Source organism: Atractosteus spatula, chromosome 12 (genome assembly GCF_055471065.1).
Source record: "Atractosteus spatula isolate fAtrSpa1 chromosome 12, fAtrSpa1.hap1, whole genome shotgun sequence".
In the NCBI taxonomy this organism is placed as follows: Eukaryota; Metazoa; Chordata; class Actinopteri; order Semionotiformes; family Lepisosteidae; genus Atractosteus; species Atractosteus spatula.
In genome coordinates this window covers 36,035,109-36,051,037 of record NC_142717.1, presented here as the reverse complement: position 1 = coordinate 36,051,037, position 15,929 = coordinate 36,035,109, and the positions used below count along the sequence as shown (strand labels likewise).

The following is a 15,929-nucleotide window of genomic DNA, read 5'->3' as shown; positions in this document are numbered from 1 at the left end:
ATTTTTATACCTGGCTATTGTGCACAACAAATTAAATGTATATTAGTTTCATAACCTCACATAAAGCATACATAATACACTTCATTTACAGCACTGTGTACTTCAGCTACTGAAATTCTTACCCCAGAGATAAATTACAATGTTTGTCAAAACCAATGTGCTTGAACTTAAGATTTTACTCAACTTCACATTCTACTTATTTTGAACCCCACATGGTTTCAGCTGTTAAAATGGATAGTGTTAGTGGGTTCTAACAGCTCCCATATAGTATGCCAGTGCATCTTGAAATGATATATAAATTATATATATATACTGTAAATGTTCTGGGTTTTCTATTCCAGATTTATAGCGAAACCCACAGTAAACATCCGATTATCCATTATTAGAAAAAAGCTTATTTATTGATAATTGGCATGACAATAATTCCAGGAGTCTCTTTCCTGGAAGCAAAGGTTATAGAGTAGGACACTGTACAGATCAGCAGTTCATTTTAGAGAACACACACTGGTATAATTAAGAGACACCAGAAAGTATATTTTTAAAAGATGGGCACCAGTTGAAAACATACAAACTCCATATAGGAGGTTCTCCAGACAGGAATCCAGCTCAGGACTGAAGAGCTGTGAGGCAGCACCACCGACAACCCATCTTAATTAAGCAAAAATACATGAAGATCACATATCGCATGAAAATCACCGTAATAATCTAGCAAAGGAAACACTGAGGATCCTTACCTCTGGGTCACGTTTACTGCCCGTGAAAGTTGGAAGATCAGCATCAGGGGACAGGATACTGCTCCATGTGTCACAAGGGACATTCTTCAAGCAGAATCCTCCAAATCTCACCTCTGAGGCAAACTACAAACAGCATAAAATACCATTAAGAATTACTGGGCCACAATGTCACTGGCACAACCAAGCATCACCTTCTTCACAGCAGAAAACTTCACAGTACTGAGATTGCAAAGTAGGTCAAGTGGATCAAACATTGCCTGATGGTTTTTATATTATTTGCTCTATGAATAATCTTTGACTAGGAGTAGTGGTATTATAATTAAAGATAATCATGGACATGCACCTTGATTAACAGTTTATGTGTGATCCAATGATCCATTACTACTGTTGGACAAAGCAATGATATTTTGTTGAAAACCTTGTTTGTAATCATTTTTGATGCTCTTAGGTTATAATGTTTTTATATTACATTTCTGTATTTCAATAGTACACTATAAAGTTATTAAACTCAGTTACGAGTGTAACTGTATACAAAGAAGCTAAGGGCTAAAGAACTCCAGACAATTAATGTTCATCATCTACAAGCTTTAAAATGAGAGGGAGTATAATATTACTAAAGACATTAAAAGACTAAAGACTGTGCTACAGGGTAATAGGTTGGCTTTTACAAAGTCTACTGTTTAAGACAACTGCACAAATTCAATTTTATGTTTAGTGTTGTCAAAATGATTTATTGTAGGAAAAATAATTAGAAGTTAAAAGCTGGAGTTGGTGATCACAGATGTGCCACAGGGCAAAAAGATCAGACATCTCAAAGAGAGAGGCCTTTTCCTGCTGACATCCTATTTCATGTGCACACGATAGCAATAGATAACATATCATAAAATCACAGCCGGAGAGACTACAAAAGAAAACTTTTAAAACAAGAAAATGTTTAAATTTAAAAAATACTCCATTATGACTTCGAGAAATGTTTACTTAAAAAAATACCTGAATAGCACACACTCCTCATGCACAGCTCTGAAAAAAGAGACTCCTGTGATGTAATAATTCATGGTAATGGTTTTCAGCTAAGCAAGTGATGGATGGCTTGTAATAATGAGAAAAGGATGTTTTAGCGCCATTTTGACTCACACAAATATTCATCAGGTCATTTTTTTTCCCTCTCCTATATCGTATTTATCTGACAGAATGTTAACTAAAAATGTTAATCTCACATCTAATCTCAGATGGAACATAAGAGCCTACATGCAAATTGCTACAGGATATAAGCTGTACAGTAGTTCTGCTTTTAGTTTCATTGTGCTTGTTTAGAGTACAGCAAAGTCAGGGCTGAAAATATTCTTTATAAAGCTCACGGTCAGCTAAAGAAGAAATTAAGAGCCTGGGACCCTGGGCAAAGGTCAAAGGTCAAAGGTCAAAGTAGAGCCTATGCAAAGAAGCTCCTAAGTAAAACCAAAGGCAGATCACTGCTTGAGCCCCACATGGCATTCATCTATTTTCTTGATTATATTGGAATGTAACAGTTCCTACAGCCATCAGGCAAAGTACCACACTGCTTTAGTCAGGCAGTGTTGGGATGACCATACCACATTCCTGTAAAACGCTTTTTTTTTACACAGTAGTTCATAATTCTAATCATGCATAGGTAACTGCCAATAAATACAAAGCTATTTTGTGTGGAGTGATCATGTCCATCTCGTGGTGAAGCATCTGTATCCTGAGGGGAGCAGAATCTTTCAGGATGACAATGTCCCCATCCACGGGGCAGAGGGTTTACTGAATGGCTCGATGAGCATGAAACCAATGTAAACCACATGCCATGGCTATCCCAGTCACCAGATCTCAACCCAATTCAACACTTATAGGAAATTCTAGAGTGACGCCTCAGATTGCTGTTTCAACCATCAAAAAAAAAATTTAAATGATGGAATTTTGTGGAAGAGTGGTGTATCATCCCTCTGACAGAGTTCAAGACACGTGTAGAGTCTCTGTCAAGGTGCACTGAAGCTGTTTTTGGCTCATGGTGGCCCAACACCCTATTAAGACACTATGCTGGCATTTACTTTATTGTGGCAGTTACCTGTATATAGCACCTAACACAAACTTAATAAACCCAATGTTAAGCTTGAACTCATAATTTTTTTTTATAAATTCCACATTAAAGAAGGTAAGCAGGTGTTAAGTATGAGAAGAAGAAAAAAAATCACAAAATAGTCAACTAAGGGAATGGAGATTGCACGCCCCCTAGAGGAATAATTTAGAAAGTACATGACCTGAGAAATTCAAAACCTGCATGATCTCATCCTATTTGCGTGATCTCATTTTTGATAGATAGATAGATACTTTATTGATCCTGTGAGGGAAATTGCAGAATTTTACTCAGGTTCTCAGATACTCTATTTTTCTCTGCAGTGCTATTAATGTCTTGGAGATTGCGGCAGTGCATATTTTGAAGAAAATTAAATTTACTGTTTATGTTTAAGGAGAAAAAAGTAAAACATTCTTGGTTTATGATGAGCTCATTTATCCTTTTTCGGCGAAATATATGGGCCTTTGAAGAACATTAATTTTATAGAACTTTTTTGAAGTATGGAAATTTATTTTCTTTGTGTGGCTTTGAGTTTGATTTCAATGTTTTTTAACATACAATGTTGTCTAACATTGCTTCTTTTGTGTGAATACAGAAAGAAATTACCAATGCAAATGACATGATCTTAATGTTGTATATACTGTATATAATACCAAAAAGTATGTTCATATATATATAAATATAAAATCCATTCAGAAGCAGAGATTACGGTGAATACAAACCTTTTTCTCTCTAATAAGTATATTTCCTCGCCATATCTCCTCAATATCAATACAGCTCCCAAGGTTTTGTGGATCCAAAATATGAGCAGATAAGTAAGTTGCTGTTTTCTGCCATCTGTATGTAAAAAGTACCATTCATCGTTAAAGTCAAAAACGAAAAAATAATTCAGAATCTTCAGACTCAACATAATAGCCAGAATAGACAATTATTTCTTGTTAACGGTGAAAGTTTTTACAATACATGAACATACTGGCTACACTACAGTCAAACTACAGTATACCCAGAAATCTCTATAAAACTCCTCAGGAATACCTTCTTTTGTAACTTTTTCTCCAGTACCAGGGAGTTACCCTTCTTTCTCTAAACCACGTCACAGATGATGAGAACACTCTTTGTTATCCAAGGTATGCACCTCTCCTCATGGTAGGTTTTATCATACACTCCAGCACGTTGCAATAACAAACCTTACAAAGCATAGATCTTCCCCAGCTGAGCTGCAATCCATTAGTTATACAAGGCAAGTAACCTCTAGCACACCTAGACTGAGGCTCCATACTGTTTAAACCTGGTATCACCTAGTGTACACTTGAGAGGCCCTCCCGTGGCTATTTAATTATTATGCCCGAGTTGGGTTGCAGAAATCCCTGCTGTTCAGAATGAACTTTACAGTGCTAAACGTCACTCAACTTCTGCATTTTGTTTGGAATCCAGATCTTTACAGAGAGGATCAGGTAAGGTATTGAAGTTAAATTAACTTCAAATTTAAAGATGACTTATTTTTCCCCCACAGACAGCATACTGAGCTTCAAAACACACGTATCACTTGTAAACCCACCAAATTCAGGTAAATTACAATTTTTGCAGTATGTGCACTGACAAATTAGTGAACGGATATAACAAATTCATTGTGCTGATTAATGCATCACAAACAGTAACTTCAACAAATCCACTCTACTATACGTCTACTATAAAAGTCATAGGTTAGTAGCGTGAGGAGCCAATGTTAGAATCAATACCAGATGTATATCTATAGCTCATGTTCTGCAAGAGCTTGTAGATGCTGTCTTGTGGGACTCCATCCCATTCCTGTTGTAAAGCCCAAACAAGCATTTGTTTGTTCAATGGTCTCTGAGCCTTAGATGCTACATACTATCCAAAGTCATTCCAGAAATCCTCAACGTGGTTGAAGATTGCATAATAAGGTATTCGCAGCACTGCTGTCACATTCCCATCTCTCAAAAAGCCATTGTCACACAGTACAAGCATGCTCTTTGCCCTGCAGCAATATTGTAATGTCAGGATGAGCTTCAAGAAGGGCAGCAGTGAGGTTTCTATCAATCTCTACACATGGATAAACTAGACACTACTGCTCAAGCAATCTCACAGTCAACATCAACTACTGCAACATAATGTACTGACTTAAGGCCATGTAGCATGTGCATCAACTTCGCGATTTACTATAACTTCTCACTGTCAAATCCATAGATAGTACAACAAATGATAACGCAATAGCATTTTGAAGTGCTATTTCATTTGGTTTACTGCATCGGTTCTCATCAGCTAACAAGCGATTATGTTCAAGTATTTTCAAGAAGAGATGCTAAAAATATACAGTATATATACATATTGAGTACTGTCTATGCTTTTGTTCAAATGAGCTCTCTTACGTTTAGAAAAAGTATTTTTGAAAAAAATATTTTGAAAAAAAAGATTTCTCTTTGTTGTATTTCTGACACAAGTGTAATGCCCCAATCCCACCTGAATCTATACAGAAAAGGCAGCCAAGCGATTAATACATACCCTGTGGCATCTTCTGTCACTATGGTGATCTTTGCTCCATGCCATGCTTGCATATGTTTCAGTGACCCAAGAAGTGGAAGGAACTCTTTTAGGCTGGGTTCTTCTTTGTGTAGAGCCAATAAAATAACATCCAGCAGAGCCTTTCCTGTACAGAGCCAAGAACATCAAAGACAACAAAAGACATTCTCCTACAAAGCTAGACATGTGCAACTAGGCAGTGCCAGTTCACATTCTTTACATTTATATTTCATAAAGTTTAGCAAAAGGAAATCCTTCTTTAAATCATTCTGATTGGCTGAACCTTCAATACCTTGTTTGGATCCTTCATGGGAAACTGGAAACTGAGGCAATAGTCAATTGTACCTATCACCTTGAAAATTATAGAAACTATATCATGTAAGCTGATTTTGATAAAGGCATGTGCTGTATGATGAATACATGCATACATATGTATATACAGAACATACCTTTATCCAAGATTGCAAACCAGAGCCACATTGTAAACAAGGTCTGGTCAGTAAATGTTGGTAGACCAGTAAGTGGCACTCACACCACTGCACTATACACTGTACTTTCAAAATTAATGCCATCCTATGGAACATTGTGCTGTAGGAGGTGCTGCCATTTGAGCAAGACATGAAACTGAGGTCCTGACTTCTTTATCACTATAGATGTCATGGAACTGTTTTATAAAGGTAGATACTGTACATGAACCTCAGTCTTCAGCCTCAATTTTTTTATCTCCAAACTTTGGTACAGTTTTTGTTGTTTTAATTTTTTTTTACTTTTTCCTATAAAGAGCTTTGAGAAGATGCTTTTAAAAGTGCTATATTAAATATGATTATTATTATTAATTCCACTTTGTCCTTTCACAATCAGACCATATCTACAAAAATTAATTCAGCTGACTTCTCTCAGGAAGCTGCCGGTATATAATGGCTGTGTTCCCTATTATATATGGGTATATATGTTTAGGGTCCCTTTTGGATAAAAAACACTATACTACTGCTTGCAATTACAATATATATAATATACTTACAAACTCAAGCTGCTTCTCAGACCAGTCAATGACCTTTTATTATAACCACATTTTTTTCTTAGCCAACCTGCTTTTACATTGAAAGTACATTGTGGAAGAAACAACTATACCTGGAGGAGGAAGTTTGTCTGAAAGCTGGTGCAAACCTTCAGCAGCCTCTTCAAACAATCTATGAGATTCAGAATATCAGAATCAGTTATCACAATATTTCAGCTCACAAAAAGAAACAGGACTTGTTTTCTAATCTTAACTGTTTCTTGGCAACAGTATTTGCCTTTTTACAGGACTATTTTAACACAACAGGAAGAGAAATAATCAAATGCAATTGTGCATACTCTGCCTGAGAGAGAGCTTCAGTCATATCCTTCTCCTCCTCCAGCCTCTGAAGAGTGCACTGATAAGCCTCAATCACTGAAGTAGCAGACTCCTCGCTATCATTTTTTACAGAAGATGTACTAACACTTTCCCACTCTGAGCTGCAGAACTGAAAACACGTAAAAATGAAAGGTTATTATGGATAGATTTCAACTGTCGTATTTTCAAAGACTCGTCCGAGTCGTGCAACATGAACTAATACTATTTAGGAACAAGTAATAGGTTTATTCCATGCTGAAAAAAAGAAGAAAGAAAACACAACGTTTCGGCCGTGGAGCCTTCTTCAGGTGTGAAAATAGACAAACGTCTTGAAAATAGAAAGGCAGCATTGGTTATGGTGTGTGCTATCAATGGATTTATAAATTATTTGGTGGTCAAAGAGAAAACAACCAAATTAGCAAGTAAGGGGAGCTTACGCACATAATAAAAACCCAGGACATTTCTGCTTGCTGTTTACCTGTGAAGACCCAAAGCTTGATTGTACAGCAAAGAAGCACCTCTGGGGAGCAGGGATTCCAGTGAGTGTGCAAGCTGAAAAGGATGGAACAATGTATGACCTAGCATTCATTGAGCAAGAATACAGGAAAAGATTAAACTTACATACTGCATACTTCAAGACCTCACCACATCAGCAACAATAATCAAACCTGTTCTAAAAGCAAAAAGTATTTAAATTATTCAGTTTCTGTTTGTTAACAAAGTCTCTAATTTTGTCTAACTCAAAAAAGCCAAATGACCCTAAATAGAAAGCCATTTTTTCTCTCCTTACGCCGTCGTCGACTGTCACATAACGCCGCCAATCTAAGTTTTGTACAATAGAAGAAACTAACCCCTTGTAATATACCTACTGTAGATAGTTCGTTTTGATAAACTATTACAGGCATGTAGCAGTTACTAAACTAAACTGAATGTAAGGGAAAAAATCAAATGTGCAGAAAATGTCGCCTTATAAATTTATATTTATAATAACATGCTTATAAATGCAGGAAACGGGTGTTTTAATTCGAACTTACGTGGAAAAGGTGAAACCTTCCTTTTGGACGAGTTAATAGATATTTCTTTGAGGGATTCATAAACCTCGTTCGCAGCTGTCAGTCCTTTGAGAAAAGCGCGACACATAAACACGTACATGGTATTCAAACAAACATAATTGCATTTTTTAGAAATTTACAGTATGCGTTTATTATCATTAACTTAGTTAATATTCAATTTTTAACACAAAAAACAAATGTATCATGTAGTTAAGTTACTGTTTTAAGTTACAAACTTCCGAATGGAAAACTGCAATCATACCTGTAAAACAATTAATGTCTTCATCCTCCTGTTTATTAAAACTAACAACTAGCACATAACGATCCATCCTCTTCCCATACAAAAAAATCTATTCTTTAAAAAATAATTTAAAGTGTGAAAAAACAAATTCCCCGCGCTCTACAAAGAGGAAGAGGTTTTGAACACCTTCAAAATACAGCCGATCGGCAACAACCTGACTGAATCTTAGTTCTTATATCTCACTTCCGCTCTTCTCCTTTCATTGTAAAAAAAATAAACTAAGTAAAATCATTAAATTGGAAACGCTGTGTAATATACATGTTATTTTTGCATGTAAAGCATTAAATTAAAGTTTACTACTTACATTTATAGATTGCAAATCTTAACACAGAATTCCTAGGAACGAATATTGTTCATCCTGATTTCTGTCGGTTACTTTGCTGTGTCGCATTTACTCTCACGTTAAGGTTAAAGTAGTGATGTTCACGGCGTTTTTCTACCACCGTTGACTTAGTCATGTCAGGTTTCACGAAGTCTGCACAGGTAACGTAGTATTAAGTTTGGTATTCTTTCATTTCAGGATCTACTGGAAATGTTTTCATGGTTCAGGTATAGAGTTTCGGAAACCGTGTATATTTATATTAATGTATCAGTTAATCGTGATGTTCTCCCGATGAGCATACAGGAGTCAGAACACTAACACTGCATGTGTACTATACGATAACTATAGTATACGTCACCTGACGTATTGCCTTATATTTATTATAATGAAATAATTGTATTATTTGGTTAAGGATCGATTTGGTTATCAATAAGTAAAGTGATTTTCACTAATCGATTTAATATCGTTTTGTGTCCCTTAAATACCTGGTTGCTATTTGTTTCTTTATTTGCAGCAATGGGCTACTTTTGCCAGGTCCTGGTATTTAGTTGATGCCAAGATGCAGCCTCCAGGAAAAATTGCAGCAATGTGTTCAATACGTCTACAGGGAAAACATAAACCTATATACCATGCGTTGAGTAAGTATACTACTTAGTTGTTGTTATTTAGTCACTATTGCTGCCTTTTCCTGATGCGGAAATACCACCCTGCAAATCTCAACTGGCAACCTACCGAAGCTCAGCAGGTGTGAGCCTGGTCAGTACCTGGATGGGAGACCTCCTTGGCAAAACTAAGGTTGCAGCTGAAATAGGTGTTAGTGGGACCAGCAGGGGGCGATCGCCCTGTGGTCTGTGTGGGTCCTAATGCCCCAGTATAGTGAAGTGAAAAGAGTAGGGGTGCAACCCCAGTGTCTTGGCCAAATAATGTCCTCCTAATAATCCCTATCTGTGAATTGGCTTCATCACTCTGTTTTCCGATAGCTGGTGTGGGGTGAGCATTCTGGCACACTATGGCTGCTGTCGCATCATCCAGGTTGCGACTGCACATTGGTGGTGGTGGAGGAGGGGAGTCCCCATTACCTATAAAGCACTTTGATTGGAGTGTCCAGAAAAGTGCTAAATAAGTGTAAGGAATTATTATTAATTAAGACCCGAGTTCACTTAATTCAAATCAAATCAAATCAAAGTTTATTTATCAAATGCACAACAATACGGCGTGCAGCAGTAGTTGCTGGCAATGAAATGTCTTTTTCTGCGAGCTCACAAAAATTACAAGAATCACAAAAATCACAAAAATTCACAAAAACACAAAAATCACAAAATTGAGGTTACATTTTTGAAATTGAATAAAAACTCAATGTGAGTAGAGCTGTTATGTGACCATGGTGTATGCAATATATACATGTAGTGCAGTTATGCTGAATATAGTGAGAATTGTGTGTCCATGTAGCCATTACAGGTGATTTGCTAAGAAGCTACAGGTTGGCTATTTAGCAGTCTTATTGCCTGGAGGTAGAAGCTGTTCCGTAGTCTGTTGGACTTGGACCGAATGCTTTGGTACCGTTTACCGGACGGTAGGAGGGAAAACAGTTTGTGACTGGGATGACTGGGGTCCTTGAAAATGGACCTGGCCTTCTTCAGACATCTAGCTGAGTAGATCTCCTGGATGCTTGGTAGCTCACAGCTGGTGATAAGCTGCGCTGACTTCACCACCCTCTGCAGTACTTTGCAATCCCGTGCGGAGCAGCTCCCATACCAGGCAGTGATGCAACCAGTCAGGATGCTCTCAGTAGTGCACCTGTAGAAGTTGGCCTGGATATGTGATGGCATGCCGAACTTCTTTAGCCTGCGGAGAAAGAACAGGCGCTGCCGTGCTGTCTTGACCACGGTGTTGGTGTGGTGGGTCCAGGTTAAGTCCTCTGAGATGTTAACTCCCAGGAACTTAAAGCTGCTGACCCTCTCCACTGGAGTCCCATTGATGTGAATAAGTGTGTGGTCTCCACCCTGATGGAGGTGGAGATTCCAGGGTTAAATTTTTGAGCACACAATGTCCCTCTTTTGATTTCAGCAAAGAAAAAATGTATTTTCTGTCACTCCTAGACTAATGATAGTTGCTTGAATATCACACATGGTTTGTGAACATTTCAAGTAATTCTTTTTTTAATAACCTTTTAAAAAAAATTGTTCACATTTCCTTTGAGGTCTTGATAGTATATTGTACAATTTCTACATAATTTAAATCCTACACTTTTTAACTATGCAGCGCTATAAAAAGGTATTTTTTTCTTTCCAGTATAACAGTGGTGTTTGTATTCATGGGATGCATGGGATTGTTTGTACAATTTTATTTTTGACTAATCCCACATTTAATCATATTGTAACAAAACATACTTTGTGTGCAAACCAGTGCCTTCAAGTAAGTATTGAGACACAATGATAAAATTTAAAACATTTAAAACACTTTAATAAAATGTAAATGACAGTATTTGGTTGCATGTCAGTTTTATGCCATAACTGTAATAATTCTGCAATCCATTGAGCTCTCCACACTCCTTGTATAATCATTTAAGATTCTTTCTGTTCTTGCTTATTCTTCAGATGATTAAATTCAGCCATTCTAAATTTATTCTTTAGCTGCCATCATTAGCTTTATCTGCTGTGGCTGCAAACAATCCCACCAATGGCCGCATTTCAGGAATGCTGGTTAAGAGGTACCTTTTTCATTTAACCAGCTGAATTGCGCTCCTACAAGCTGGGCTTTCATAAAACATTGCTGAGATTCTTTTTTCCTTGCATCTTCTCAGATGAAGAGTTTACTTTTTTTTTTACATTTTAACTTGTTTATAATAAGGGCCTGTGTGAGTTAAATGTATATAGTACACAATAGCACCTAATGTGTTTGGATTCACTGACAACTATGTAACTACTGTTCTGTACCATAAAGGAGCAGGAGTGTTATTGTTTACTGCCTATTGTTTCTGCACTAACTTAAGCATGTTATTTAATTTTGACTAAGAATTTATATTGTTTTTGTACTTGGGTAGCATTTTGTGATGTAACATCTGGGTATCTGAGAGAACATTTTTGAATTCTGGAACCAGTTGAAGGTTATAGCACATGAAGTAATGCGAGTTATCACTTTACGAGCAGTTTTCAATGAATGAATTAAGCTCCTGTAACCAGGGATCACTGTATTGAAATTGGATCATTATGCCACCAGATGGAGTAGTTACTCTTCTTACAGCTTTATGACCCCTGGAAATGACTAGTTCTTAAATTTACCTCCCTTGACAGTTGTTTGAAGTTTACCATATTTATTTCACCAGATAATTCAAACTTAATTCCTCACACTATTAAAGAATGTTTCACCTCAAAGTGTCTCAGCATAAATAGGGAACTTTATCTGACTCTGAAGAGTAGCAAATGGATGAAGAATGTGTGGCAGCCATTCTGCACCAGTAGCTGAACAGATCAGGCAGAGAAGTTGCTTAATGGAGATCCTTAGGAATATTGTATAAGGCCGGAGAGGACTTTAGCCAACACGCGGGTTTAATATCCTTACTCTTTTGTTTCCTTTGTGGTTTCCCTTCCAGTAATGACCAGGGCCAGTCTTCCTTAGAGGCAGTGCTAACATTGCTACTCATCTTTCCACATGAGATCTGTATGACTGAGACGGAGAAAGTTATCATGCAGTAATGAAAAAGTATTGAAGTTCTGTTAGATGTGGTTGGAGTTGCAGTTGTTTTAGTAATGAATAAATCATTGGCATGCAGCAGAGTAATTGTTTGGGTACGTACAGCAGAAAATGCAGGCTTGGGAAATTCACAGGACAACAGGCAGTTTTATGCAGTTTCCAAACAAGTAATTAGGCGTAGTAGCTCCACTGCTAACTAAATGTATCACTAATGATTAAATGCCCAAAAAAGCAATAACTCTGCAAGTTATACAAACAATTTGAATACCTGTGTAATATATAAGCAGGCATATGTAATGCATATTCGAGTTCTGTGTGGGTATTTCTTGACCATTACTGTTTTTCCTATATATTTTACAGCAGGATTATAATACATATAGGGTCTATTTCTTAATCACTACAGAAATCATGTTCGTAATAAAGGCCATGTTAAGGTTATGTGCTGAACTATATCTTCCAGGAAAAAGTGAGACCAAGCAAGTCTATAAAATATTCCATGTCTGAGGAACCAGTACATTACGTGAATCTGTCAACCCAAATCACGTACTTGTCGTACAGTATATAGTAAATAAACCTGGCAGGCTTAAAACATCAGCATTTTTTGTCTTTTATCTTTTATTTCAGTCAAAGTGTTATGCATTGCACAGCAAATTTGAGACAGGCAAGATGGCTGAAACTATTGTGTTGTCCCTCAGGGTTGCCAATGTGTTATGTAAAGAATTCTGTTCTTTGAGAAGAATTAGCTTAAGGCTACAGATAATTTTCTCCACCTTAAGTGTCACCATTTAAGAAAATGACTGAAATAATTAACTTCAGCAGCAGCAATGTTGATAAGGAGACCGGTGCAACTCAGCAGACATACAATATTAAAAACATGTTAAAGATGACATGTCTATTGCAGCACACCAGATTCCCTAATGTTTTGCTGTATTTTCAAATTTTTGATCTTTTGTGTTGGGAGTCACACTGTAGAGGCTCACTGCAGCTGTCAGACACAGATGATTGCTCACTTGAAACAAAAGGTGTTTTTACAGGAAATGTGGTTTAAATGTGGTTAGTCAGTGAATTATATGCCTAATCATGTAACAAAATCAATCCAAGGAATTTTTATATAATAGCAGTAAAGCCTGTATTTTAGGAGTTATCGCATTACAGTACATGGTATTAGCAGAACATTTTGACCTTTTTGGAACAATGCAATGGGGAATTCCCTTCACAAAGACCATACTGGCAAGTAAAACTCCCATGTGAACCAGAAATAGCACAACACAGGTAGGATGATGGCTTTGCTTGTCCAGTTTGTCTCCTTTCTAATTATTCAGGTGCTAAATGTAAAAATAATTACCATGTTGGATGTTCAGTGTAACATACAAGGGACATATCTGTGCTTAAAGTTCTTGTTTAAATTCAGTTTTGTTTTTGAAGGCAATATGTTGAGCATTTTGTCCAGATAATTGGCCTGTTAAATAACGCTGTTGTTTTCTAAACATAACACAAAAAGACCCGTGATGGCTGACACATGAACATGTCGTGTCTGTGTGCTCTGTTGGGGTTTTGTTTGTTATTAGACTGTAACTATCCATTTGCAACATCACATACTGTGCAGTATATGGGGGGAAAAAACTTTGGGTTGCAAATAAAGAGGATGCATGTTGGGTAAACGTCAGTGGACTCTTCTGAAAATGTCATACTCCTTATGGACTCTAGAACATTACCTAGATACTCCAGCAGTCAGTTCTAAATTCTGTCTTGGCCAAAACGCTGCTTTCACTAAGCAATTTAAAAAATCAAAGCATGTGCAACACATTTGCACAGATGCACAGATCACACACATCAGGATGTTCCAGATCTACGATCCAAAGAGCCCCATCAGCCTGAATGGAGATAGTGATCAAGAGTGTGCCCTCTCAGTATAACACTGCAGATACTTGCCTCAAGGTGTGAAGGAACCTGCTACATATGGTAATTTACACTTTCAGCCAAATGTGATTTCTCATCTGTAAATCATAAATAACCTTGTATTGGATAGGAAATTTCCTGCAGTAGAACTGTGAGTGGATTTATTGTATTTTCTGTGACCTGTTGCACTGCTGTGGGGAAATTTAATTAAATCTGATGTGGATAGATGAATCTGTACTAGTCGGAAAGGTATAAATTCCTTTTATTGTGTATCAGTCACACAAATGAATAATTGGGAAAAGTAGGCAACCATACACCTGTTTTCCTTCATTCTTAATGCCTAAAGGGCTCACAGTGTCACAGATCAAATTAATTATTAGATCATTTCATACTGTAGCTGTGTAACATTTTTGCATATTGCTGTATGTACTGTACCTATCCAATAGAGTAAAAAAATCAAGAATGGATGAGAAAGGACATTGAAAGGAAAAATTTAGGCTTAATCTTTACCTTCATTGTTCTTCATTGTCATTTTCATTTTGTGTATTTGTCACAGGTGACATTGGGGATCATGTGGTGGTGATAAACACAAGGCACATTGCGTTTTCAGGGAACAAATGGGAACAAAAAGTTTATTCCTCTCATACTGGGTGAGTGTCACAATGGGTTTTATTAGAGCTTTTTGACATGACATTTTATTGTTTTTCATCTTTGTTACATGAAGTACTTTTCCACTGGAATAAAACCTTCATTCAAAATGTATTTAATGTATGATCTTTCTGTTTTAATTAAAGGTATCCAGGTGGCTTTAAACAGGTCACAGCAGCCCAGCTTCACCAGAAGGATCCCAAAGCAGTAAGTAGAGATGCTGGGGACCACCATATGTAATTTGATTTAGCAAAGATGTGCTATAGACCTCTAAATCTGAAGGCATTGCTAAAATATTCACACTGTATGTGCAGCTTGGTTTTGCTAATGTACTTCCTTATAAATGGCAGTGTGCCATTGGTCTGCTTACTGTGCAGGCCAATGTATTGTATTAGTTTGTTTCTAATGTAGGCTGTATTGCTTAAATAAATACAGATAATACAAGAATTCTATTCTCTGAGCTCAGTTTGTGCTCTAGTGTTTTGACATTTTCGAACAACACTAGCAACAGTGAAAAACTAATTAATGAAGAGCTACAGTAGGAGACATCAAAATAAATGCAGAAGAACAGTGTCAGGTGTTAAATTGTGTAATTTCTTTCAGGATTTTACAGGCACGTGAAAGAGTATCATGCTAAATAGTATGTTTTCCATCAAGATTTTTCTTCATTTGTTTCCCAATACAACATTTCTTAATTTATTAAACCACCATATCAGCTTTTATTGTTATTCATTATTGCTAAAATATTGGATTCATATGTGAATACACATTTATTCTGTTTGGTTTTTAAGTGATTAGGACTGGCTTTTAAATGATACCACAGTCTGGTCGAATTTCAGTCCATGTATGATTTTATAAAGAAGTCGAAGCCTGTGAAGTTTAAATGTATATAAGTATAAACTAGCTATAGTGTTTCAAAATATCCTCAGGGGGTACTGCTTCATAATAGTTAAACAATCCTAGCTAACCATTCACATTTTATATTTCTGTACTTCTGGAATTTTCCATCAGGAAATTAAAGTCAATTAAATGTAATCCAGTCACATGAAAAAAATCAGTACTATTTGTTTGCTTTGATCATTCAAATGATCTGGAATTTGAAGTAAAAAACATGTTTTGTATTTGGAAAAAATATATTTATAAAAATTAAAGACAAATACAGCGAACATGGCTTCTGTACCGTCCAGCATTAGCTTGTTTGTGAGCTCTTGATTTACAGGTATGTTTTGCTATCAATTAAGAGTTATGAGGTATAAACTGAACAAACATGTA

At 36.6% G+C, this 15,929-nt stretch overlaps 2 protein-coding genes across 2 annotated transcripts in view; one reads left to right on the top strand and one right to left on the bottom strand.

Annotated features, from left to right (window-relative positions):
* Nucleotides 1-8,163, bottom strand: part of mtbp (MDM2 binding protein) — a 37,874-nt gene extending 29,711 nt beyond the window's left edge. The window contains exons 1-8 of the mRNA XM_088929036.1: nucleotides 8,057-8,163; nucleotides 7,777-7,860; nucleotides 7,221-7,294; nucleotides 6,724-6,872; nucleotides 6,499-6,557; nucleotides 5,350-5,494; nucleotides 3,549-3,663; nucleotides 735-857 (exon numbers count right to left, since the gene is read on the bottom strand). Coding sequence (XP_088785162.1) covers nucleotides 735-857; nucleotides 3,549-3,663; nucleotides 5,350-5,494; nucleotides 6,499-6,557; nucleotides 6,724-6,872; nucleotides 7,221-7,294; nucleotides 7,777-7,860; nucleotides 8,057-8,123 — 816 coding nt within the window. The 5' untranslated portion in view covers nucleotides 8,124-8,163. The remainder of the gene's footprint in view (nucleotides 1-734; nucleotides 858-3,548; nucleotides 3,664-5,349; nucleotides 5,495-6,498; nucleotides 6,558-6,723; nucleotides 6,873-7,220; nucleotides 7,295-7,776; nucleotides 7,861-8,056) is intronic.
* Nucleotides 8,164-8,488: 325 nt separating this feature from the next.
* Nucleotides 8,489-15,929, top strand: part of mrpl13 (mitochondrial ribosomal protein L13) — a 28,528-nt gene continuing 21,087 nt past the window's right edge. Inside the window, exons 1-4 of the mRNA XM_088929159.1 lie at nucleotides 8,489-8,578; nucleotides 8,932-9,055; nucleotides 14,566-14,659; nucleotides 14,804-14,864. Coding sequence (XP_088785285.1) covers nucleotides 8,552-8,578; nucleotides 8,932-9,055; nucleotides 14,566-14,659; nucleotides 14,804-14,864 — 306 coding nt within the window. The 5' untranslated portion in view covers nucleotides 8,489-8,551. The remainder of the gene's footprint in view (nucleotides 8,579-8,931; nucleotides 9,056-14,565; nucleotides 14,660-14,803; nucleotides 14,865-15,929) is intronic.